The sequence below is a fragment of the Hippocampus comes genome, unplaced genomic scaffold, assembly GCF_001891065.2.
Source record: "Hippocampus comes isolate QL1 unplaced genomic scaffold, H_comes_QL1_v1.1 scaffold125, whole genome shotgun sequence".
In the NCBI taxonomy this organism is placed as follows: Eukaryota; Metazoa; Chordata; class Actinopteri; order Syngnathiformes; family Syngnathidae; genus Hippocampus; species Hippocampus comes.
The window spans coordinates 2154240-2179689 of record NW_017805453.1 but is presented as its reverse complement, the minus strand read 5'-3'; the positions used below and the strand labels follow the sequence as shown (position 1 = coordinate 2179689).

The window sequence follows — 25450 nt, the reverse complement described above, 5'->3', positions numbered from 1 at the left end:
TACTTTACTGAAACAGCCAATGTAAAAGTCCTAAATGTTATATTTGTGAGTCATATGATTACATTATTCTAAATGTAGTATGAAAGTACTGTAGATTAAGCACTGAAATTCAAATGTATGAAGAATGGAAACCAGTAGCTCTATTGTCCAAATTGTAAATGAAAAGAGTTTATGTTGCAACGTAAGTGAAAAAAAAACAATGCATATTGGTTAGGCCCTACTTCATATGCAACCATCCATGTTCAATCTCAGTAATAAAATAAGTGTCAACACAGGAATTTTGATCTCAATCAACGTCAAAGTTGGAAAATGGGTCGATAAGATTGGTATTTAAAGAACAAAAAGGTCGTGTTTTGTGTATGAAGTGTTATTGGCCTGGAATGTCTCCACCTCCTCGTGTTTGTGGGTCAGAGAGAGTTGAGTGCAACAGGCAGGCAGGGCGGAACTGTTCGAGTGCGTCGAAGCGAGGCGGACGCTCGGCCCTGAGTTTGTTAACATCCAAGTCCAAGTTGCATGCTGACGTGCTCGGCTTTTTTCTGACGTAACCCGAGCGCACGGCGGACACTATCGTGGCTCGTTCAAAAGGCCGTTTTGGGAGCTGTTTGAACTTCACTGACGTTTTTGCCCTCAACTTGTTTTTTTTTTTCTTTTGACGACAAGGGAGGCGGCGGAGGCAGCCCTCGGCAGCCATCTTTGGACCTGCCTTGCCCGGGAGTGGGATTCGACCATTCTGCCATCCCCAGTTACTTCGTAGGCCGTGGATTGACGTTTCTTCCTTTTTGTCCTTTCTTCTTTTTGTGTTTATTTTTATTTTTTACGTAAATGAACTTCTTCGTCTTCACGTGACCATCGAGTGACAGCGTAGAGAACGGCAAGAATCCGACACGCTAATTCGGCCACGGGGCCAAGGGATGAGAAAGGAGGGACCACTTCATTTTTTGGTAAATTGCTTTGAATTTGACGAGATTTCTCCAGTGCCTCCCGAGAGCTGGCCTGTCACAGGACGGTGAGTTCGGAGCTAAGTCGCTAAGCTAACGTAGCAAACAACGCTGTCCCTGTCGCTAAGCCTCCCAATGTCTCTTATCTCTACTGAACGGACTCGAAGTGAATGTTGTGCCCCTCAACTCTCAAACACTGAACTACGCGCTATGTTTTGATAACATTCAAAAGTTGCAACGCGCATTGTTGGGCTTGTTCTAACACATGACACGTAAGTTCATCTCGCTAACGTCAAGTTTGGTGCTAACATCACAGCCAACGCTGGGCGACTAGTCGGGGATCTGCTCAAACCACACCATTTGAAACAATTTGTAACACAGCTCAAGTGAGTTTATTTCCCCGAGAGGCTGTCGTAGAAAAGTGACAAGGATGAGATAATCTCTAAAGCTACTTGTGTTGCAACTTGACCAGGTCGGGGAGGGGGCTTTACTCACTAACCACAGGTAATCTCGTTTGGCTAGTCAAAGTGGGCTAAGGAGTTAGCATTATCTCTGATATAACTCCGATATATGTGGCTTGTAAAGAATGTTTTGTCATGTAATTAGCACCATGTAATTAGCACCGAGATACTTAGCTCCAGTTTGACATGAGGGTGGATGAAAATATTACAGGCTCTACTACGAACAAAAATGTATGTGGTCCTTTTGATGTTCAGGTTATGTATCAAAAGGAAATGTCAAATATATTACCTTTACCAAATGTTTGTTCTGCTAGTTGATAGCGTTATGTAAGGTCTGAGGACTCAATTGCATTATAATATGTAGAATACTGCTGTAGGATCCACTTAACGTGTTTGCAAATTAATTCCAAAGAGCAAAACACCCATGACATTACTACACCCAAGCAGACACTAAGAGCCTTTTACTTTCCTTTCTGAACCCACGAATGAATTCCTTTTTTGGTAAAATGAGGAGATACTGAAGCGTTAATTGCTCTCTAGCTGTATGAACAGGAAGTGGTGAGATATGCCACATGGCAAAGGCATGAATTGGGAATACCAACCCTCCAGCTCAGTTGTCTCGTCTTGCCGCATTCTTGCACGCGCGCATGCTGCGGTGCAACAAGGTATCTCGCGTGGAGGTATGAGTCGTCTTCGTTCACGCATGTCGGCAGAGAATACCGTCACGGAGTGTGGCAACAAAGCTCATTCACTCCACGACAATTGCTGGTTGGAACAATGGTAATAAAAGAGGCACAGTCACCCATAGGGTAATTAGGCTTTTATGGCGACATAGTATGTATGTAGCATGCCTTTTTTGTTCTAATATCAACCACTTATCTATGCTATTGCTATTTATTATTTATTATATTTATTCTCCAAATATATTGCTAATGCTTTATTTTATGTTGCACTTATATTGAACTGTGTGCAGTTCTTATCTGAAACATTTATTTTGTGCATTGAAACACTTTATCCCCCCCCAATCTTGCTGCTGTAGACTGCAAATTTCCCCAGTGTGGGACAAATAAAGGTTATCTTATCTTACCAGTTGTCTTAATAACATGTCTGTGACATGCTTTCTTTAGGAATTATAGAAAATGATAGGCTAGTTTTAGGGGGGGAGTTTGTTTTCAGTGAGCCAGCCTTCATAAAGCCAGCCTAATGGTGAGCTCTGATATTAGAATGACCACGGCATTCCTGCTGGCTCATGGTCATATCTTCTACCACCTTCTATGTCGAGGGTTTGACGATCAGCTGTTCACTTCTACGAGCACAAGACAAGTACAAAGTGTGGCAAACAAACGAGCGCCCAATATAATAAAAGCATTTTTGTGGTGCATGGACATCTCAAGTACAACTTTATTGTCAAATGTGCTGTACATACAGCACAGATGAATTTCTTCCCTCTCAAGACAACATAAAACAAAAAGAGCCGCTGCAGGTGCCCGCGCCGCTATCAAAAGAAAAGTTAACAGAAAGTGACAAAATAATACAAGACAACACATTAGACACAGACAATCATGCAATCTTAACCACTTTCTTGCATGCACTTTGTTGTCTGAAGCAGTTATAAATGAAAGAGGAGCGAATCAAAGTGTCCTTTTCACCAGTGGATCAAAGACGTCATGCTGCAATGTGCACACGTCTGCTACAAGCTAAGCTTGAAAGCAACAAGAAGCTGTAGCATCCTTGAAGAGGTTGGCTCTCTTCTCCTGTCCCATGTAAATCCGCTACAATTCCAAGCCGCGACTCCCAGTTCCACATCCGCATCATCAAAACACAAACACCAAGTGAAGTATTTGCCCCTTTTTTAAGTGATAATTTTGCCCTGGAATTCCAGCCCACCGAGCCTCTCATGTCTTTGGCTTGTCATTCATTTTTTAATTTTAATTTCTGTGGTGAGGACGTGCAGAATGCCTTGGTCACAGGCACTTTGTCCCAAGAGGGGCAGATAAAGATGTATGGTGTTTATATCACAGAGAACTGACTATTAGAAACATTAAAATGTAAATTTTCCACAATATGTTCCCTTTAATTCGGGGATGTGGCCTGCTCCATCTGTGTAAAGTTGTGACTTTTTTCGTGTTTGGAAACAAACAAACAAAAAAATAGATTTCCTGATCTGAGGCGCTGGTTCTCCCAGGCAGGCAAAGGGAAGTCTTGTGACTTTCGGCTCAGCATCTGCTTGCAGCTGATCATCTGAGCCACGTTGGCCTAAGCGAGTCTCTGAGGGTAATTTTTTTTGCACTCTACATCTGTATGGCAGAAGCCAGAGATGGCATAAATAGCCCTGCCTTCACGACATGAAAGTTTTGACATGACAGGATTTGTTGACCTCTTCGACACCGCCTGCTGTATATAATTTTAAACAACAAGCAAGAGAAACCCACATTTCCCCACAAGCCAACATGAAATTCTTTTCTCCCATTGCTCATTTTCCCTCTCCAGAACTATAGCGGGTCACAAAGATTTTTAAACCATATCAACCCCCGCATTTGACGGTACGAAAATCAGTAGCCCGTGATATGTTTGAGGACATGTTTTCTAGGAGCGTACAGGTTTGACGAGAAGTCCGATCATTGGAATGCTTTGTCTCATTTAGGCATCTGACAAGTGAAGCAGTGTGCTGTCACCTCGGGGACTTTTGTCAGGGGGTGAGACATTTGTCTATCAGCATACCAATGGCAGCGGTGGTAGCGGTGTGAGGTGAGGGCTTTCAGGACACTGCCCTCCTGATCTCATGACTGGAAGTTGCCACCATGGCGACTGACTTATCTTGTGCTACCCCAGGATGTCCTCTACCCCCCCGAATTAGACATCATTGTTCCCATTGCATCTTGAATCGTCAAGTTTCTCTTGCAAGCTTGAAATAAATAACACCGCCAATTATTCAACAAGTTATGTGTTGTGTCAAATATTTATAGCAGTGTGTGTGTGTGTTAGACGTGTAGTTGTTTGGGGATAGGAGAGAGGTTTACTTGGTGGATAGTTGTCATGCAAGTGCTATTTATGTCAAAATGTAAAATATGTGGTGACTCTTTGATCAGAGTCTTGTGCTTCATGTAAAGCTAACCTCACCGGCGGTGAAATTCTATTTTTGTATTGACATCGACATAGGACAATGATCTCTTTATCACTTAGCCGCAATGCTTTTAAGCTTGTCGTTACATTTTTTTCCTCTACCGTCACTGGTATACTGCTCTGGTAGCATCGCGTCCACACACAGTCGCACACATAAAGTTAAAGGAAAAGGCTACACATACACATGAAAGCCTTGCGAAGTGGTTTAACCTCTGGAGGTTTGTGTGAATTTTTTTCCCTTCCTCCCTCAACATTTCATCTGAATTGCATACCTTGAGCATGAAAATATTAATTTATGGTGCTGCTAAATTGCCCCTTACCAATCCAGAATAACGGTGGTGTAAATATTATATATAATACACTATGCCTGCAATACCATACTACTAAAAGCCCCCCAAAATAACAGATGCTGACTTTTAACTGTTCGACCGTGTCATTTTGCGTAGCAGTGATACCCCTGCTGGTTACATCTGCCGAGTTTGGCAGCTAATATACATTCGTAAATTTAATTGTAATGTTATTTTTCTTTGCTTTCAGTGGTGACAACATATGAGACAACTGTCCTGCAAATGAGCCGTCGGTGGGGGCTTTTTAGTCGCTGCCGCAGACCCAGATAGTTTGGCGGCAGCGGCATCACCCCCGACCCCTACAATCTCCCAACTATGCCCAACAGCAGTCGGACGGGGAGCCTAAAGGACCCCGAAATTGCGGAGCTCTTCTTCAAGGAAGATCCCGAGAAGCTCTTCTCTGACCTGCGCGAGATAGGACATGGCAGCTTTGGCGCCGTATATTTTGTGAGTAGATGCTTCCCATTAATGAGTATGGGTGCCATATTACTGTATTTCTGAAAGTGGAGTCCATGGGTGCTCATTTACTCCTTGTCTCTTCAAAGGTGTTTGCCTCAAAGTGAACCTGTTGTGGCAAATGTTTTTTTTTTTTTTTTTGGTTGCCTGCACTCAAATAGATTGATATCTGGAATGTGCGTCTCACCAACAAATACGAAGCCAAATAAAGCTTCAAAATAGTTTATGTGAATTAGCTGTCCAGATTTTGTCACACCACATTTGGGATAATTTTAATCACACCTCCAGCACACTTACTTTGCCCAGCCCTGACCAGACTGGGCATAGATTCGTCATTTTTACACGATAACCAGACTTCTTGAAGCACTCTCATGTCAAAGTCAGAAGCAAAAACCAAACTCTGTGTTGTTGGATGCACTGAATTGCATGAGCTCATAGGATTATCTACCTTATCTGGAGATATTTATTAACTTTAAAACCAGGTTTGCGGTCCCCAGAACCATGCCTGGGCATTTCCGTGTTTTTCGTACAGATTTTTTGTTGCAGATGGATTCACGTAGTCCAGAGACTGGGGATCTCCAAGCAGGGGTACCCTGATATTAAAAATATGCCAAACGACAGGTGTCAAACTCAAGGCCCGGGGGCCAGATCCAGCCCGTCACATCATTTTATGTGGCCCGCGAAAGCATATGGGCATTGACTTCATGTTTCTTGCTAAAATACCAAAATTGTAAATTATCTTTACTTTCAAAAATGTTGAGAAATTGCAAGCATTCTTCGTTACCGATCCCTCATTAAAAATAAATGTAATATTCGAACAGTTTTTAATGGCCTGTAATTTAAAAAAGTTCTTCATCAATTTGTTGTGTATGTATGACGTGAGGCAATCAGACTCTGATGAGAGTTCACAGTCATTACGGCCCTTTGAAGGAAACCAAAACTGCAACATGGCCTGCAACAAAAATTTGTTCGACATCCCTAAAAAAGGACAAATGTAATTACTGTGAAGCTTGCTCAGCTTGGATGAAGGAACACAGACACATGTACACAGGACTTCGATCCAACTGGCCGACACATACTCGAGGTAACATGGTATGAATATTACAGTATATTCGAATATACCATTGCTAATATGCACTGTGTTGTTTGTAGATTACACAATGTAGTGTATTCATTTTACAAATGATGCTTATGTGAGCGCCCATTTAATTTCACAAAGTGCAGCTTAGGCTTTGGTGCTTTTTTAGTTAACTTGCACCAAACAAGCTTAAGCCTCATCACAGTACGTCCCATCCCAATCGTCATGCCCGGTTAAACTTGTCTCAGCACAATTTAAGTCCTTATGTCCACTTCTAGTGGGCCATTGGAGCAGATAGATACTAACGACCGCAAGAGGTAGTTGTGAGGCAATGGACCACAGCACCAGACACTGGCTTATATGAAAATGTCCACTTAGACGGAAGTATAGTAACTTCTGAAAATTTAGAAGTTGAGATGTGCATTCTCATATTCCTGAAAATCTTCAAGCCTTAGTTGTCGTTTATTAAGTAATTGATAAGATAATCAATTCTAAAAAGGTTAATTCGTAACAGTCCTATTAAGGCAGCTGGGAGCATGTTTTAAATTGTGAAAAATGAATTATTCTAACAAGCAAAACTTGAGTTTATTGTTGTCTTCAATCCTGGTGGTTGACACAGCCGTCTTACAGTAATGTAAGTTCAACCCCAGTAGAGATACTCGCTGGTTAAACAATTAGGTACACTAATATAGAATGCAACATCCCAGAAAAACAACATTCAGTTCAGTGAGAGACATGTAAAAGAACAATATAAAGTAACCTAGTTGCATTACAGAGTTTTCGATAAAACATACCATAAATAGGGTAAGCCCCCCCCCCCACCCCAATTTATTTTTTTTTTAAACTGTGCGTGTGTTTTAATAATTCGGCATGGTCACCAGGGCCAGCAATCGAACCCACAACCTTTAAGTGGGAAGATTATTACGCAAACCAAAACATGGCTTTGATGCACCCTAATATTCATAAAGATGATCACATCAGCATCCCGTGTGATCATGTGTGTTTTGTTATTCAGGCACAGGATGTGCGAACAAGTGAGGTCGTGGCCATCAAGAAGATGTCTTACAGTGGAAAGCAGTCCAGCGAGGTACCACTCCCAAGAGTTGTTCGCGCAGTCACTATTTGCTTTTTTGGTTTGCCATCTGACTTTATCTTCTTCTGTGCTCTCTTCAGAAATGGCAAGACATAATCAAGGAAGTAAAATTCCTGCAGAGAATACAACACCCAAACAGTATTGAGTACAAAGGATGTTACCTGCGAGAGCACACGGCTTGGGTAAGAAATAATGTGGAGATGGTGGAAGTCATGGATGCTTTTGATGAGACTGTTAACAGTTTTTAACTATATTTTGTATATTATTATAGCTGGTGATGGAGTATTGTCTAGGCTCTGCTTCAGATCTGTTAGAAGGTGAGTCAAAGTTTTCCTCACATGAATCCTTAACTTTTTTTTCCCCTTACGGATTTGCAATGTTGCCGGCTGTTTCCTTTCCCTTCTCCAGTGCACAAGAAGCCCCTACAAGAGGTTGAAATTGCTGCAATTACCCACGGTGCTCTTCAAGGTTTGGCCTATCTTCACTCCCACAACATGATTCACCGGTGAGTGTTCAGGAGCGGAGCGTGTTGCAAACAGCAATGGCCTCGGGCTTTCTCTCTTCTGTACAGAGTTGTTATCATCCATCCCTAACCCCTCCCCCCCTCCCGCTCGTGTGTTGGACAGAGATATCAAGGCAGGAAACATCTTGCTGACAGAGCCAGGCCAGGTGAAACTCGCTGATTTTGGCTCGGCCTCCATCGCCTGCCCTGCCAACTCCTTTGTTGGGACGCCATATTGGTATGCTGAATAACGCCAGCATTGAACACCACACACATTTTTTAAGAGCGATCATCGTTTATATACTTTTGTCTGCTTTTAGGATGGCCCCAGAGGTGATATTGGCTATGGATGAGGGCCAGTACGACGGAAAGGTGGACATCTGGTCTTTGGGAATAACTTGCATTGAATTAGGTAAAGTCACTGACATGAAGTAATATTTCAAATCTCAAAGCTGATATATTGTAGCCTGACATATGTTTGGTTTGTAGCTGAGAGGAAGCCTCCACTGTTCAACATGAATGCAATGAGTGCCTTATATCACATAGCACAGAACGAAAGCCCCATGCTGCAGTCTTGTGAATGGTGAGTTTCAGTTCCATTTCTGTTTGAGCTTTGTCGCCCCAAAAAGACAAATACCAGAAAGTGACTGTTTGCGTCTTGTATTCCCCCGTTTTAGGACGGATTATTTCAGAAACTTTGTAGATTCTTGCCTTCAGAAATGTCCCCAAGATAGGCCGAACTCTGAGGAGCTCTTAAAGGTCAGCACTAAAAAAAGTCACTGCCAGGGAATAATCATCATTTAAACACTAATGCGATGTGTTCTTTCTTTAGCACGCGTTTGTCCAGCGTGAACGTCCCGAATCGGTTCTACTAGACCTAATAAATCGGACAAAGGATGCGGTGCGAGAGCTGGACAATTTGCAGTATCGCAAAATGAAGAAGATCTTGTTTCATGAAGCCCACAATGGTCCCACAACTGAAGTTCCGGATGAAGAGGAGGTCTGTCAACCGTTGCCTCCTTTTCTATCATTGTCATTTTAACAGAATGAGCATTTGTTTTTGACACCGTATTTGTCGGGCTATTTTTAGGAGCCAGAACACAGCGTCAACAGATCAGGCACGGTGAACAGCGTGGGGAGCAATCAGTCCATTCCCAGTATGTCCATCAGTGCCAGCTCCCAGAGCAGCTCCGTCAACAGCCTGACGGATGCCGGTGACGACAAAAGCGAGGTGGACATGGAGGGGGACCACACTGTCATGTCCAACAGCTCTGTCATACATGTCAAACCGGTAAAACACAATGTTATTGCTCTGTCAATTGTACTTATATTGTAACCACGTTGGTAGTTGTTTGTGAGTTGCAACGTGGAACTCATGTGATGCCTTTTTAACGGTACTTTGACATCCATTTTGTTGGATTATGTCTGGCTATTTGTTAAATAACGTTACAAACAAATACAACAGTGATGACCAGCCCACGTGTTGCGGGCAGTGTGTTTTCCATTGTGTTTAGAAAGATGTTTGAATACATTTCAATGTGATTAGAGCGTGGCGGAGAGTTATTTAAAAGCAAGGGAAGAAAATCTTAATGTGTGCAGTATTTTATTGATACGCTAAAGACATATATTTTTTTGTGTTTAGTCAGTGTTTTACTAATTTTAAATCGGTTGAAAGTGCATGGGAGGGGCATTTTAATTAAATAACCGACATAATGCTGATATTTTTCCAATGTCAAGTATGTGCTTTGATCAAGAAGATGCCTGGTAATAATTGTTTTTATGATAGCTGTCATCTATTTGGTGACGAATGATTGTCGTGCTTAACTTTCAGGAGAAAGGAGCGCACAACAAAGATTCCGAACCTCATGTGCGGTCAACTGAGCCTCAGTCCCAAACCCAACCCGCCAACGCCCCGCGGCCGAAACGGAACCGTGAACACTTTGCGACAATTCGCACAGCCTCAGTGGTAATAGCCTGTACTGTGTTGTTTTGAATCAGGGAAACTCTGCAGAGTTGTTTGAGCATTCTTTGATATCCTATATATCCGGATTATATCATGTACTGGTGTGTGCTTTGTCCTCACCCCAGTTCTGATGTCGGGTGCATTCGTATAACTGATTGCCTCACTAGTAATGTCGCCCACCCCACTAGTAGTGCTATATTTCGCACACTAGTACACGATTAAATATTGAAGTACTTCCTCTCCCGTACTCACCAGCTCACTCGGCAGATTAAGGAGCATGAGCAGGACTCTGAATTAAGGGAGCAGATCTTGGGGTACAAGCGCATGCGGCGGCAGCACCAGAAACAACTGATGGCCCTGGAGAACAAGCTGAAGGCAGAGATGGATGAGCACCGGCTTCGCCTGGATAAGGAGCTGGAGAACCAGAGGAACAGCTTTGCTCAGGAGATGGAAAAGCTGATCAAGAAGCACCAAGGCTCCATGGAGAAGGATGTAGGCCTTTTTTTTTTTTTTTAACCTTTTGCTGACCAAAAAAAGTCAGGTTTTTTCGTTGATTTTTTTTGTTTCTTTCCTGTCATGTGATGGTCCTCCTGTGCACTGTCTTTCAACAGACAAAAACCTTCAGCAACGACGAGAAGAAATTCCACCAACACATCCAGAGCCAGCAGAAGAAGGAACTCAACAGCTTCCTCGAATCACAAAAGCGGGAGTACAAACTGCGCAAGGAACAACTGAAAGAGGTCGTGAATCCTCACCTGCTTTCTGACAACAAGGGGGCCACGGTTTATGTTGGTCCTAACAGACCACTTGTCAAGGTTGCAAACGACACGGCGTGAATTAATTTTTGCAACGGTTTAAGAATACGTGGTCATGTACTTTGTGACGCTTAGTTACCACCATACATGTTTTTCATTTGATTGCTTTATATGTATGATCTAGAAGTGTTTTGAAAACAATTATTTACTCTTAATTATGACATTTCGTGGTTACGAAAAGGCGTTCAGTGAACTAGTTCATGAAACGCCTGTTAGAATTTGTCATCATGTTCAGGAGGCAGCCTAGAAGTATTTTTCATACAAATGTTTTCAGTGATGAGTTTACTACAGAGTCAGTGATATATTGCGGTGGGGTAAGTTGCCACCAGAGGATCGAAACTGAATCGTAAAGCAAGGGGCCCCCCTGTACCTTCAAAAGCACCTTCAAATCTGTCAACACCACGGACTGTAGGTGTGTTGTTCACCTTAATGTGTTTTGCCCCTGTAGGAGCTGAATGAAAACCAGTCAACACCCAAGAAGGAAAAGCAAGAGTGGTTATCCAAGCAGAAAGAGAACTTCCAGCACTTCCAAGCCGAAGAGGAGGCAAACCTGCAGCGCCGACAAAGGCAGTATCTGGAATTGGAGTCGCGCAGGTTCAAACGGAGGATCCTGATCGCTCGCCACAACATCGAGCAGGATTTAGTTCGCGAGGTTAGTAGCCGCCTGTATTACACTGATGCTTGATTGGTTAATTGACAAAACTGTAATGGCTTTGTGCCACGCCCTGTTGTCTCAGACAAACTCATTTTTTGTTCATTATTTACTTGAGTTTTATCCTTTTTAAAATGTTCTTTTTCTGTATTTTATACAATTCTAAAATACAAACGTGTTGAGACTATTCATGACACATTTTACCGCCTTAGGCTTCTGTTTTGCATTTGGTAAAATCCAGTGCAGTGTAATCCCTAAAAACTGTCAAAAAAAGCAATTTTTTTATACTAATTTTGAGTGGGGTGTTTTTATGTTCTGCCTTCTTTGATGGACTGTTACACTTTAATGATGAGCCTCGAGTTGACTGTCGGGCAATCCGAAGTTTACTGACACTGGTCCGATGTTCTTGCTCTTTTAATACCTAAAATTTCTCCCCCTAAATTGATTGAGCGTGCACATGTTTTTGTGCATCGGGTAAATCTTTCTATGTGGTTCTTAACCTTGTTAGAGGCACCGAACCCAACCAGTTCATATGCGCATTCACCAAACCCTTCATGAGTGAAAAACAAAAATATGACTTTTTCCAAATTAAAGACCTAAAAAAAAAAAAAAAACGCATTTATTAAAAACAGAAAAAAAGTAAATCAAATGTATACAAACCAGGAAAATTGCTGGTTTGTATGGCATTTGCCTTTGTACTGATTCTCTTCCCTGGCACCCTCAACCAGGAGCTGAACAAACGTCAGACCCAGAAGGACCTGGAGCACGCCATGCTCCTGCGGCACCACGAGTCCATGCAAGAGCTGGAGTTCCGCCAGCTCAACACCATCCAAAGGACGCGGGCGGAGCTCATCCGACTGCAGCACCAGACGGAGCTCACCAACCAGCAGGAGTACAACAAGAGGCGGGAGAGGGAGCTGAGACGCAAGCATGTTATGGAGGTTCGCCAACAACCCAAAAGCCTCAAGGTGAGAAGTGCCTTTCCTGTCCACTCGGGCTGAGCAATGAATCCAATTCAAGCCGTTTTCAGATCGTAAAGGCTACACTTCGTCATTTGATGGGATTACTGGAAATTGTTTGGGATAACATTTTGCTTGCACATCTGAAGCTGAAGAAATGGGTGGTAGGCTTGTGACATTTGGTCTCTCTGTGACTCCGTATAGTGTGCGTGCTTCATGAGGTTGTTGTTCCACGCGCTTCGACCTGAGGTTGTTGCAAATCTATTAGTTGACCACTAAATGGCACTATATTCCATACACACTACCTTTAACAAGCCCAAATCAGGGTAGATAAACTGTTTCATATTGTTATGGTTAATTTACATTTGTTTTAGGATAAACCGAATGTATGAAACCCTAACTTTTATGTAGAATCAATCAGATATTTTTATTGTAACACAGACCGATTTATTTATAGTTTTTGTTGAAGAAAAAATCCATGGGGGGGTCCTTGAAAAAATTGTATTGAATTGAATTGTAACTGCAATATCGAGGGGAAAAAAAATCTCAATTAGATTATTTCTCAATCTCAAAGTTGTTCAGGCCGTATGAGACGTCAGGAGCTGGAGTTTTGGTGGCCACTTAGTTCAGTATGAGCATGTGGGCTGAGTCGTGGCCTGTACCAACTGCTTGGAAATGATTTTATTTTGTATATGTGTGTTTGGCCGTTTGTCTTTTTCAAGAAACAACCGCAGCTCTCGTTGCCCACATGTGAAAGCCTTATAGTGCATTAATTGCTCCTTTTTTCCACTTCACTCAAGCAACAGGTTATCCAAAGCTTGTGCCCAAGATTAATTGTGTTTACTTTTGTGTTCTTTCGTCATATCGTGTGTTTTTATGTTTTTATTTTTACATAATTCCATGAAAAAACTCGATATAGGTGGAACATACAAATTCTCCATTCATTTAGAGAGGGGGGGAATGACTTTTTGGAACAAATGGAGTTCATGAACAGAAGTTTTGACTCAAATTCAAATTTGGCAGTCCAAAGAGCTACAGATCAAGAAGCAATTCCAGGACACCTGCAAGATCCAGACCCGACAGTACAAGGCGCTGAGGAATCACCTGCTGGACACCACACCAAAGTCGGAGCACAAGGCTGTACTCAAGCGCCTGAAGCAGGAGCAGCACCGCAAACTCGCCATCTTGGCCGAGCAGTACGACCACTCCATCAATGAGATGCTGTCCACTCAGGCGGTGAGTCCAACTATGCCTCAAGTATGCGAGGTATCAGATATGTATTTTTTACTTGTTATTACATCTCTAAAATTGGGGGGGAATTTGGCTTAAGACTTGAACTCTGCGGGGGGGGGGGTTCCTTTCAGGAATGGCATTACATTTGTGGTCTTCAATGATGACTCAATGATTTTGTGTCTCACTCTCCAGCTTCGTCTGGATGAGACTCAAGAGTCCCAGTGCCAGGGCCTTAAAATGCAGCTTCAGCAGGAGCTGGAGCTTCTGAATGCCTATCAGAGCAAGATCAAGATGCAGACAGATGCGCAGCATGAGCGCGAGAGGAAAGATCTGGAACAGAGGGTGTCGCTACGCAGAGCATTGCTGGAACAAAAGGTTCGCACTATCAGTTAATTGTTGGCCATGCAGTGAACCCTCGCTGTTTACGGAGATCAGGGACCAAGCTCTAATGCGAATATCAAATGTTTGCAGGTAATTGAATATGGTATTCATAGCATTTATGCAAGTTTGTTTTTGTTTTGTTGTTTTTTTTACATTCACACTTTAATGTAATTCTAACAAATTCAAAAATATATTATTTTGAGTAGTAGGAAGAGAAATGGAAAACACCAAAATATTGTACAGTGCAACAGTGTGCGTATCCCTGTATTTGCAGTAAACAAATTGTATTTATTTTCCCAAACTAACACTTCCATGATCTCAAAGTCAGAGGTGGTAAATCCAGGTCCAGAAGTAAAAACCTTGCCACAGTTTAGCTTTAGCCACAGGTTGCTTCTACTCATCTGGCAAGTAAACAAGCTCATTTACCTAATTGAGCAAACTAGCTGTCTCTTTGACTTAAATTGCCTCCAATTAACCTCCAAACTTTTTTTTCTCCTTCTCACTAAGCAGAGAAGGGAGGGGTGAGCAGTTATGCATGGAGGTGGAGGGACGGAGCAAGACTGAAGAGACTGCAAACACAGATGCTTGCTTTAACTTAGGGGCATTGTCCTTAAAAATGGGTATTGGCTTGCCCCAAAGGTCAATAATAGTAGCCCATGGGTCTGTTAAAAAAAAATAATAAAAATAAAAACGCTGACCGGTGATAGGCCATTGACTTAGTAAGAATATTTAAAATAAAATGATTATCTATTTAAGCTCACTGTGTGTTTTCGCTGGGCCAAATATTCAGTATTATGTAAAATAATATAGATAGATAAATCTAAATAAAATAGTGTGCGTTCAATGGGGAAAAACATATTTACCCAAATATTTCAGAAAAGGTTATTTTAGAGCTATGTTTTTAATAGAGTCATACCGTGATATTTTTGCTATCCGAATACAATAGTCCATGTCTATCTGGACTTAAAAAAAAAAACATCTATTTATGTAGCACTTTCACAACATTGAAATACCAGGACCGCAAACTCTGAGCCAGCAATAGAGAGGAGTTTGCTGTGTATTTTTCTTATTTCTGGCTACGCGAAGCTTGGAGAACAGCCACGTGTGGCTTTTTTTTTTTTTTCTTTAACACTTTTTGCCTTTCAGATCGAGGAGGAGATGATGTCCTTGCAAAACGATCGCTTGGAGCGAATCCGCAGTCTGTTGGAGCGTCAAGCGCGAGAGGTGGAGGCATTCGACTCGGAGAGCATGCGCCTGGGCTTCAGCAACATGGTGCTATCGAACGTCTCCCCAGAAGCCCTCGGCCACAGCTATCCCGGATCGCCGGCAAATTGGGGTGTCCATCTTCAGCAGCAGCAGCCGTCATCAGGGAGCTTTCACGGGTCACAGTGGAGCGGCGGCAGCTTGGGGGCGGGGTCGAGCCGTCAAGGCAGCCATCGCCACTATCACTCCAGTCCCAGCGGGCCGCCTACGCCGCAGAGCTGGGGTCAAGGCGTGCGGGGAGGCGGGGCTCCGCAGCCGTGGGGCCACCCCTCAGCGGTGTCCCGCGGCAGCACCGTCGCGCAGAACAGTCCCCAAGGCATCGGGAGGACACCGCCTGGAGGGCACGGCGATCAGGGCATGAGCAGGAGCACCAGCGTCACCTCGCAAATATCCAACGGGTCCCACCTGTCCTACACATAAATCCTCTTGTCAGCTGGCGCAGATGTCAAGTCCAACTAAACACAGCAACAAAGAAATTCCCCCCGCCCCCCTTCCATTTTTTTTCTACTGTGCATACCCACACGTGGATGTGTGGTTGAATCAATGTTGCTCAGGTCAAATGGGCTGCAAATAGCTGCAGCCGCCCCCCCCCCCGCCCCACCCCACCCCTCCCCCCACACACACACACACACACACAAAGGATACTGATCCTTTAGCTTTGTTACATTAGCACACTGATATAATTACATTGTCATTTATAGCCCTTGCTCCCGTTTTGCACATGAAAACGCTGTTGTAAGCCTTCCCATTCATAATGATATTCCCCTCTCCCATCTAGTGCAGATTGTGATTTGAAACGGTGTTGTGATGCCAGCCTGCTGCGATGGCCATGGGGATCCATTTAAACCACCACCAGCCAAAAGTCACAACCAAATAAGCATTTTCTTCCTCCAGTTCAAGGCCACAAGCTTGACAATGGTGCCTTTTCAGCTTGTTTGAATGAAAACACAAGTCTTAAATGTTAAATACTGCGCGAAACCTCCAATCGGTCAGTTTCATGCATAACATCGTACTTGCCCTCCCCACCCCCCCCCCCCTTTCAAAGAAGCCCTCCTGTTTGGTTTCTTTTTGGTGATATTAAAATTGATTGCCCATATGTCCAAATGTCAAGACCCTGGGTTTAAATGTTATTAGTGTGGGTACTTGCTTTAGCATTCTAAGGATCCCTCTTATTTCCACAAGTTCCAGATATATTCAGATGTGTACGCAGTGGTGATGTGCAGAGTAGTCTTAAACTGAGAAGTGGAGAGCAACATGTAAATATTGTTTGTTTTTTTTTTAATAGTAGACCTTCTAGAGCGGTGGTACTCTTTAGAAGTGACCTGTCTGTCCAGAGGTGACACTCTTGCCTTCAAAAACAATCCAAATCAGATGTCTTGATTTTTATCAGTGCCTTTTTTAGAGAGGGGGAACAAAAACTGCTGCCTTTTCCAAGCACTTTATGCTGAATGCAATTTTTTTTAAAGTAAATATTTGATTTCTTTTGACAAAAGCACCTAGTAGGCGATATTGGGACGAGGAGTCGCGGTGCAGTCCATGGCAAGCCTGGTGCGTGTGAGTTGAAACCCAATTTAACTGAATGTGTGGAGCCACTGGAGTTGTGGCTTTGTTAGTTCATCAAACTGATGGAAATGTTAAGGCTGGTCACATGCAGGTAAAAGCCATGACCATGACAGCAGGCTGGGAGCCACATCATGGGGTGAGGTGACAACATAAAGGAGCGACATGAAAAGAACATTTTGGGACTGACTGAATTGAGCACCTGCGTGTGTTTGTGAATGAACATGCAAGTTAGAATAGAAACAAATGTGGCATTGAGCACTTAGCCATTTATTTTACACTTGACAGGAGCGGCTTGCATTGCACGATAATAAAGCTTTAAAGACGGGCTGTCATAAAACTTTTTTTTTGCCGTGGGCCACATTGTAGTTGGTGTGCAAAAAATACAAATGTTGCCAATTTTGCACATTTTCCCCACTTAGAAAGAATGATGAGGTCTAGTTGTCTGTGCACTTCTTCTATGATGGGCAGAATCCAGAGGGAGCAAATGCAGAGAATCAAATTGGAGTTTTAAATATTGGGTGTGGGTTTTTTTTTCCTCCCCCCAATGAAGTATTTTATCATGTTAATTCCGGTCAGCATGTAAATGCAAAGTGACTACATTAGAAATGTGAGAAAGCCCCAAAAGTGCAAGAACTGCAAGGAGGAATTAGCCAAAATCCCAGATACGGTGTGTGCAAATCTATTCAGGAAATAATGTTACCTCTAATTGTAAAAATGCTTAATTTCATCCAATAAAATGACTTTTTTTTTTTAATCATGTGATTTTTCCATATTGCAATTTTTTTTAGATTGTCTTTGACAGTTGAAGTGTAGCTGCTGTGAAAATACCAGTCTTCTGCATTCTTTGTAAATTGTTGGTGCGTCATTTACTCATTTGACCCACTGTTTGGATTCCCTCGGAGAGCCGTTATGACTGAAAAGAAAAGCATACAAATTTACATGCAGTCCCTTGTATTACGACCTGCACTGCAATTATTTGAATTTGTATGCCACAATTTTTCATGACCTCGGATTTCCAATTTGTTTTAAAGGTTTTTGTTTTTTGTTTTTTTTAATGCTTACAGCATCTGCTCAATGTAACAAAAATTGTCCATTTCTGTATAAAACTTGGTGCCAAAATAAAATTGACCCCTAATTTGCATGAATTACGGCAGTGGGCCGGAACGCCCGGGCTTGAGTTTGACAACCTGTGCTTTAAAGCAGCAAGAAACCAGATTGCTTCAAGTGGAACCTCCAAAGTTGAACACAATCCAATTGACTTCTCTGTTGTAATTTCAAAAATTGCAAATTGTGTAACACAAATGAATGCGTTTTGTTGCCAATTTAAAGGCTTGAACCGTGCAGGAAACTTTTATACGACCACGTTAATGTTCGATCATACAAAGTTTCGAGAGAGGTGAACAATATAAATCCAACAATCTATTTTCTATTGCCCTCGACTTTGGAGGTTTCACTCTTTTTAGACTTTTTTTTTGTATGTATAATAGTAACAATTTAAAGCCGACAAAATTGGCTTTACAGTTGACATGTGAATAGAGCAAGTTCATCAATTTCTTGTGACCCCCCCCCCCCCCCACCACCACCAACACCACCACCACAACCATCGGAAAGAAGCAATCTTAACATTTGTCAGATGTATCGATAAAGAACAAAATGGGAACATTATTCCTTTCTCACGTCAGAAGCCAAGAGTTTGAATTTTTGCCCCGAAGACCCTCAGCCCCCACCCCCAATGCCAACATACACTTTTGTCAGTATCTATGTGTTTGATTGGATAGTTAATGGCCCATCTGTCCACCAACGTGGATTTGTTTTTATTTCTACTTTTTCTTTTTTGTTTAGTTGGGGGGGGGGTCCTACTGACTGACTGACTGACTGAACGCTGTTATGGATTCTGAACGAGGCGACAGAGAGAGAGAGAGGGCAGACGCCTTTTCTGTGGTCCAAACACTGTGCCATAGTTGCCAAGCCCGGATCTTGCCATGTTGTCTTCGGTGATCATGGTCACATCTAATGCAGAGGCCAGCGCGCACACGCACGCACGCGCACACACACGAAAATGCTTCGGTGACAAATATAGTACGTGAGAAGAGAGCATTTCTTTTGAAGATGTCAGTATTTTTATTTTTATTTTTTTGGCGCATTACCACTACAACTTGTAACCTGTATTAAATTGTATAGCTGGTCTTGAGAGTTTATGAAGATGCTACACGTAACGAGATGCTCAGACACTTCAATTGATTCAAATTGTATTAAAAAATGATTAAACAGAATATGAATAGAATAAAATCTACTATTTTGTTTGTATTATAATGTACCATTGTGTCGGCAGAGGGATTATTGAAAAATCAGATGTAATAAAGTAATTTTAGTATAAAAGGCCATTGTGTGTGGATATTTTTTCCCCGAACCGTGGATTATGACGCCACGAAATGACCACGAGTTCTGCTCTCTAATTGGTCCTTGGGACGGAAGCGGTCGCAGCTTGTCGGATGGCGTATATCGTAAACGTTATACTCTTCGAACCGACATTCGTGGGAGGAATGCCACCTACCTAAATACGTTGTCGTTTTGTTACGTTTGACAAAATGTACGCAAGAACTCGCCTGTGTACTAACATTAGCTGCAAAGCTGGAAGCGGCCTCGTAAAATGGGGGCAAAATAATGTCAACGAAAGTGTTGTCTTTGCGTTCGTCACGTGTGGGCGAAAATGTTCTCTTTATTAGTTTGTTCCTCAAACTGAGTGCAAATGTTCATTCGTGTAAAGTTCATAAGATTCCTGACTTGGTGGCGAGTTAGCATTAGCATGCTACAACTAGTTTAAAATTGGATGTTGACGAAAACATCGATGGCACTGAATAATGAATATACGTTTCATGGGTTATCATGAATTATTTTATTTGGAAACTTCGGTGGCAGAAAACCTATCACACGCACTTGACGGAAGTAAAGACGGATCTTTGTAGCGACGCCACTCGAATGAAGCGCGACTTAGCAGTCGATAGTCCGCCGCTCTCAGCTGTGCGTGTGTCAGCGCGAACATGTACGCACGCGCGCGTCTTTTGGCTTCAACCTCAACTGCTTGCCCTTCCCGTGCCCACTTCGACCACGACATCATCCACAGCTGTTCGTTCTTTGATGTCCCGTTCGCCCCGCACTCCGCCACTGAAATCGTGTCTGGCGTCTTCATCAAGCCAAACCACGCGCAGCGGCCGACTAGTCTGCTTCCCTGACCGCTTCACCTCCTGTCTGCTATTCTGTCCGTTCCGTCATTACAAATGCTTCCTTCCTTCGTCGCCTACGCCGACTTCGGATCCAGGAGGGGGACCCCGTAGCGACGCCACTCGAGTGAAGCGCGACTCAGCAGTCGATAGTCCGCTGCCCTCTGTTGTGCGTGCGTCAGCGCGAACATGTACGCACGCGCGCGTCTTTTGGCTTCAACCAATCAGTGCTGACGCAACGGACGTTACACATCAAATAGCTTTGTACTACAACAGCTAAGCTAGGCTAGCCAGGACAACAGCTAAGTTAGTATAGATGACACGACACTCGAGGTCTGACGGATACGCTCTCCATTAATCTGTATGTTTCTCTTCCTTTCTTTCCTTTTTCTGTCCAAATATATATTTTTCTACTACAATAGTAGTCTCGTCCACGACGTCTTTTTTTTCGCCCCACCGGGGTTTAGCCAGTGTGATTATAAAGAGATCAAAATCTCTTTCGGTTTGCTAAAATAGCAATCATGTTCATCCATTTTCTGTTTATACTCTCGATGGTCGCGGGCATGCTGAAGCCTATCCCAGGTGTCTTCGGGCAGTAGGCAGGGTACACTCGAACTGGTTACCAGCCAATAGCAGGGTACACATAGTCAGACAATTATTCACACTCACAATCACACTTAGGGACAATTTCGAGTGTTCCATTAACTTCTCATGCATGTTTTTTAGAATGTGGGAGGAAACAGGACTACCCGGGAAAACATGCCAACTCCACACATGAAGGAGGGGCTTGGAATCGACCCTTGCACCCCTGCACTGTGAGGCGGATGTGCTCACCAGTCGCTCACCGTGCCAGCCCTAGGAGTAACGTGAAATGTCTAAATTTGTCTCGTTAGTGTCATAAAATTTTAGGTAGGGTCTAAAACCTAAGCTCAACAGGTCAGAAATCCAGGGAAATACCTCGTCTAAAAATTACTGGTAACTCTTCAAATTCGTAATTTATGTCACTGTAGAAATAAAACACCTTGTCCGATGAGAGACAGTCATTGCGAAATTTAATTCTTGATTGTTTTTTCTTCTAAATTGCAGGATGTTGTGCGAATTACTTTTCACGTCATTGTGGTTCCTGTTTGTCATCTTCTGGGTGGAGACCAGTGTGTGGTTCTTCCTCTCAATGTTCTACCAAGACAGAGTTCTCTACCACTGGGGAGATGGGTAAGACATCAAATTCCCAGAATAACAGTATCAAAAGTTGAAGACTCATGATGTGGCCCATAAGGCATACCGTGGATATAAGAAGTCTACACCCCCCTGTTCAGATGCCAGGATAACACTGAGAGATATCATTTTTAAACCTTTCATCAGTATTAATGTGACTTATAACATATGCAACTGAATTGTTTTCGGTTTAAAAACAATCTATTTGAGAGGGCAAGTAACAATAAACAACTAAGGTATTGTGGTGGCAAAAACATGCCCACAGTTGGTTTGGGAGGCTGCTAGGAGACCATCAACAACATTGAAGGAGCTGCAGAAGTTTCAGGTGAGTAAATACATTTAATATAAGTGACGATTATTGTCCATTCTTCATTATATGAGTAGGTTATGTAGGGTACAAGATGTAAGCCATATCTTACAAGGTGAAAAAAAAACTTGGAAGCTCTCAAAAACCTTAGAAAAATGTTCTAAAGAAACCAAGGTTGAACTAAATGGCCCGCAATTCCAAAAGAATAGGCTTAGCGCAAACACAACACAACACAACTCAACACTGATGGAACATCATACTTATGTTCAAGCATAGTAGTGGCATGACAAATAAAGCCTCGTTTGATTAGGATTTGGTTCTCGGCAGTGTTCTTGGCGAAAAAAGATTTTAAATGATTGATCTTGATCTCCTGTTTTTATGTCACAAAAATCTAACATTTGAACAATGGTGTGTAGACATTTTATATCTGCTGTAAATGTGGACTGTGCGTGTTTTAATGTACCTCTTAATGTCAAATTGAACTGAGCCTTTTTTTTTTTATTTAAGTAACAGTGCATTTTCAGATGATTCTGGCCAGCTGATATACATGCTGAGCAGGTATGTTTTTTTGTTTTTATAAGGATAAAGAAATACAATAGACATGACGCCAAGAGGTCATTGTGAGAACCCTTCGTTGGCTTCTCTTTTCGATGTTGACATATCATGTTGACATATCCTGAAGCCTACTACTGTCAATAGGCTACTCCCCCCTCTTATTATTATTATTATTATTATTATTATTATTATTATTATTATTATTATTATTATCATTATTTAGCTGTTATGTTTTGATTCACTGTGATTTCTTTCTTGCATTTATGTTCTTTTTTCTTGCATTATGTGTTTTGTTTGCATCATTCTTGTGTTTGGAGCATTTGGCTTTTTGCAACATCTTCATCTTGCAGTGTTTTAGTTTCACAGTTATTCTGTGTGGTTTTTAGTTTAGCATGTGTGTTTGTGTTTGACTTTCATTTGCAGCATTCGGCTGTTTTCAGCATGTTTGCCCCTGTCGGTCACCATGGGAAACTCACTGAAAATGACGCACAATCTATGGAGCAATGTTTAAACAAAGTAATGATGTTGCTGCTCTGCTTTGCTCTTCTCTGCATCGTCAATCTCTTTTGACCCCGCCCCAATTTTTATTTTTTTAATTTAATTTTTTTTTTGCCTTAAACATATCGGGATGCTAGCCAGCTCTGCCAAAATCAGCTATATACTTAGGATTGTTTGATTCTATCCCAGAAATGAAATTATTAATATTTCATCATAAGTATTTGTAAATTTTTTTGTGTGTGTTTTGAGAAAGACTGACAAAAAAATACCTGTTTGATTTTGATCTCACCACGCCTTATCTCTCTTCACAGAGTTGATTCCCACTTGCTGAGAGAGATGTAGACTTCAGACATGGTGAAACGTCGCAAGAATCTGAAGAAAAGTGGGTCGAAGATCGGCCAGGTTAACCGGCAGCTGAGGAGAAGTTATGATGTAAACTTCAAGATGATGGTGATAAATGAGGCAGAGTCTTCAAACAATTGCAAAGCGGCTGTGAAATATGGTGTCACAGAGTGTAATGTACGGAGATGGAGAGCTCAAAAAGATGACTTTAAAAATGCTCACGGTCAGAGAAAAGCTTTCCGTGGTCCTCGGAGCGGCCGCTTCCAAGAGCTTGACAGGAGGGTGTGCGCGTACGTGGACGAGAAACGAAAGAACGGGATGCCCATCAGCAGAGCTTTCATTCGGCTCACGGCCGTGGAAATAGCCAAAGAGCTAAACATACCCACCGCTGACTTCAAAGCAAGCCTCGGCTGGTGTAGAAGAATGATGCGGCGTAACGGACTAACGCTGCGACGCAGAACAAGTCCAGCCCAGCGCCTGCCCTCTGACTTTGAAGAGAAGCTGTTGTCTTTTCAGGGCTATGTAATCAACTTAACGGAAAGGCACTCTTACCCACTGGATCAGATTGGCTATGCTGATCAGACACCTGTGTTTTTTGACATGCCAACACTTGTCACTGTACACAAGAAAGGTGAGAAATCAGTTCCCGGTATTATAAAATCCACTGGAAATGAGAAGAGCTGCGTTACCGTCATGTTATCCTGCCTCGCAGACGGAACCAAACTCCCTCCGTATGTGGTTTTAAAACGTAAGACAGTACCTAAGGAGGCGATGCCAGCTGGCATTATTATACGTGCACAGGAAAAGGGCTGGATGGAGACCAAGCTTGTAGTGGACTGGCTCAAGGTTGTGTGGGGCAGACGGCATGGGGGACTCAGAAAACAGAGGAACATGCTGATTTTGGATGCATTTAGTGGACTCTTGTCTGATCCAGTCAAAAAACAAGTGAAGGCGATGAACGGCGACTTAGTGATCATTCCGGGGGGAATGACAAGTCAGCTGCAGGTGTTGGATGTTGTGGTCAACAAACCATTCAAAGACAATCTGCGAAAGAAATACACAGAGTGGCTCCTGTCTGGTGATCACGCACTCACACCGACAGGAAAAATTCAGAAGCCTTCGGTACGTTTGCTCTGTGAGTGGATCCTCCACGCATGGGATGCAGTGTCCCCAAAGAGCATCATCCACGGGTTTAAAAAATGTTGTATATCAAATGCCCTGGACGGCAGTGAGGATGACGTGCTATGGGAGGAGCCAGAGGATGGGAGTGAGGACAGTGACACTGAGCACAGCGAGGCAGAGGATGTTTGTGAGGAGGAATGTTCTGTCCTGACAGATCTCAGCTACTCTCAGGTTTAACCAGTTTGCATTATTTTATTGCAATGTTTTTTCCTTATTCAGATTTGTTTCAAGACTACAGTTACAGTTAGACTTCACTTTGATGGTTAATGGTTAATAAATCTATATTTATATTGCACTTATATTGAACGGTGTACAGCTCTCTTTATCCCAATTTATTTTTGTGCTTGCAAACACTTTGTTTATCTTTTTCTACGCCCCAAATTTGCTGCTGTAGACTAAATTTCCCCAGTGTGGGACAAATAAAGGATATCTTAATGCAGTTATTGCAATTTTGTTGTTTTATCACAATAGATTGGTTTATTTACATTTCAAAAACCAGAAGCCATTCATTTATGAATGTGATTGAACTTTCGTTTACATATTTAAATGTTCAGATATAAAGATTTGAATGACGCAAAATAACATGCTTTTTCTCTCAAATATATTGTTATACACGCACTCACACCGACAGGAAAAATTCAGAAGCCTTCGGTACGTTTGCTCTGTGAGTGGATCCTCCACGCATGGGATGCAGTGTCCCCAAAGAGCATCATCCACGGGTTTAAAAAATGTTGTATATCAAATGCCCTGGACGGCAGTGAGGATGACGTGCTATGGGAGGAGCCAGAGGATGGGAGTGAGGACAGTGACACTGAGCACAGCGAGGCAGAGGATGTTTGTGAGGAGGAATGTTCTGTCCTGACAGATCTCAGCTACTCTCAGGTTTAACCAGTTTGCATTATTTTATTGCAATGTTTTTTCCTTATTCAGATTTGTTTCAAGACTACAGTTACAGTTAGACTTCACTTTGATGGTTAATGGTTAATAAATCTATATTTATATTGCACTTATATTGAACGGTGTACAGCTCTCTTTATCCCAATTTATTTTTGTGCTTGCAAACACTTTGTTTATCTTTTTCTACGCCCCAAATTTGCTGCTGTAGACTAAATTTCCCCAGTGTGGGACAAATAAAGGATATCTTAATGCAGTTATTGCAATTTTGTTGTTTTATCACAATAGATTGGTTTATTTACATTTCAAAAACCAGAAGCCATTCATTTATGAATGTGATTGAACTTTCGTTTACATATTTAAATGTTCAGATATAAAGATTTGAATGACGCAAAATAACATGCTTTTT

The 25450-nt window shown here is 42.3% G+C and overlaps 2 protein-coding genes and 1 long non-coding RNA gene across 8 annotated transcripts; all 3 read left to right on the top strand.

Moving 5' to 3' along the window:
* The first annotated feature begins 416 nt into the window (after window positions 1–416).
* taok1a (TAO kinase 1a) lies at window positions 417–19206 on the top strand. Of its 3 annotated transcripts, none has more exons than XM_019874270.1 (20): window positions 417–941; window positions 5060–5316; window positions 7419–7490; window positions 7577–7678; window positions 7768–7813; window positions 7905–8001; window positions 8123–8236; window positions 8319–8410; window positions 8488–8581; window positions 8676–8757; window positions 8831–8998; window positions 9089–9289; window positions 9830–9964; window positions 10217–10453; window positions 10573–10701; window positions 11225–11428; window positions 12157–12396; window positions 13411–13623; window positions 13813–13995; window positions 15148–19206. In XM_019874270.1, exons 2-20 carry the CDS (start codon window positions 5185–5187, stop codon window positions 15682–15684), a joined length of 3078 nt encoding a protein of 1025 aa, XP_019729829.1. In that variant the 5' UTR covers window positions 417–941; window positions 5060–5184; the 3' UTR covers window positions 15685–19206. The 3 variants fall into 3 exon arrangements, with proteins under 3 accessions (XP_019729829.1, XP_019729828.1, XP_019729830.1); XM_019874269.1 differs by having other exon boundaries at window positions 417–1006; XM_019874271.1 differs by lacking the exon at window positions 417–941 and adding an exon at window positions 4044–4147.
* Window positions 14004–14965, top strand: LOC109518455 (uncharacterized). Its single transcript, XR_002168765.1, has 2 exons — window positions 14004–14607; window positions 14641–14965. It is a non-coding gene; the product is annotated as an uncharacterized LOC109518455 (long non-coding RNA).
* Window positions 19207–20285: 1079 nt separating the features above from the next.
* On the top strand, window positions 20286–24501 carry LOC109518453 (pogo transposable element derived with KRAB domain). 4 transcript variants are annotated; one of them, XM_019874274.1, is made up of 5 exons: window positions 20286–20409; window positions 20775–21023; window positions 21135–21260; window positions 22095–22128; window positions 22935–24501. In XM_019874274.1, the coding sequence occupies exon 5, from the start codon at window positions 22975–22977 to the stop codon at window positions 24322–24324; it is 1350 nt and encodes a 449-aa protein (XP_019729833.1). In that variant the 5' UTR covers window positions 20286–20409; window positions 20775–21023; window positions 21135–21260; window positions 22095–22128; window positions 22935–22974; the 3' UTR covers window positions 24325–24501. The 4 variants fall into 4 exon arrangements, with proteins under 4 accessions (XP_019729833.1, XP_019729834.1, XP_019729831.1 ...); XM_019874272.1 differs by having other exon boundaries at window positions 20287–20409; window positions 22078–22128; XM_019874275.1 differs by lacking the exon at window positions 22095–22128.
* Window positions 24502–25450: the final 949 nt, after the last annotated feature.

What these genes read in the sequence shown, in the direction of transcription:
- taok1a (XM_019874270.1), top strand. Translation starts at nt 5,185, where the DNA reads ATGCCCAACAGCAGTCGGACGGGGAGCCTAAAGGACCCCGAAATTGCG. An exon ending in TGCTTCAGATCTGTTAGAAG is followed by an intron (nt 7,814 to 7,904) that starts GTGAGTCAAAGT and finishes TCCCTTCTCCAG; the next exon opens with TGCACAAGAAGCCCCTACAA. An exon ending in AACAACCCAAAAGCCTCAAG is followed by an intron (nt 12,397 to 13,410) that starts GTGAGAAGTGCC and finishes CAAATTTGGCAG; the next exon opens with TCCAAAGAGCTACAGATCAA.
- LOC109518453 (XM_019874275.1), top strand. Translation starts at nt 22,975, where the DNA reads ATGGTGAAACGTCGCAAGAATCTGAAGAAAAGTGGGTCGAAGATCGGC.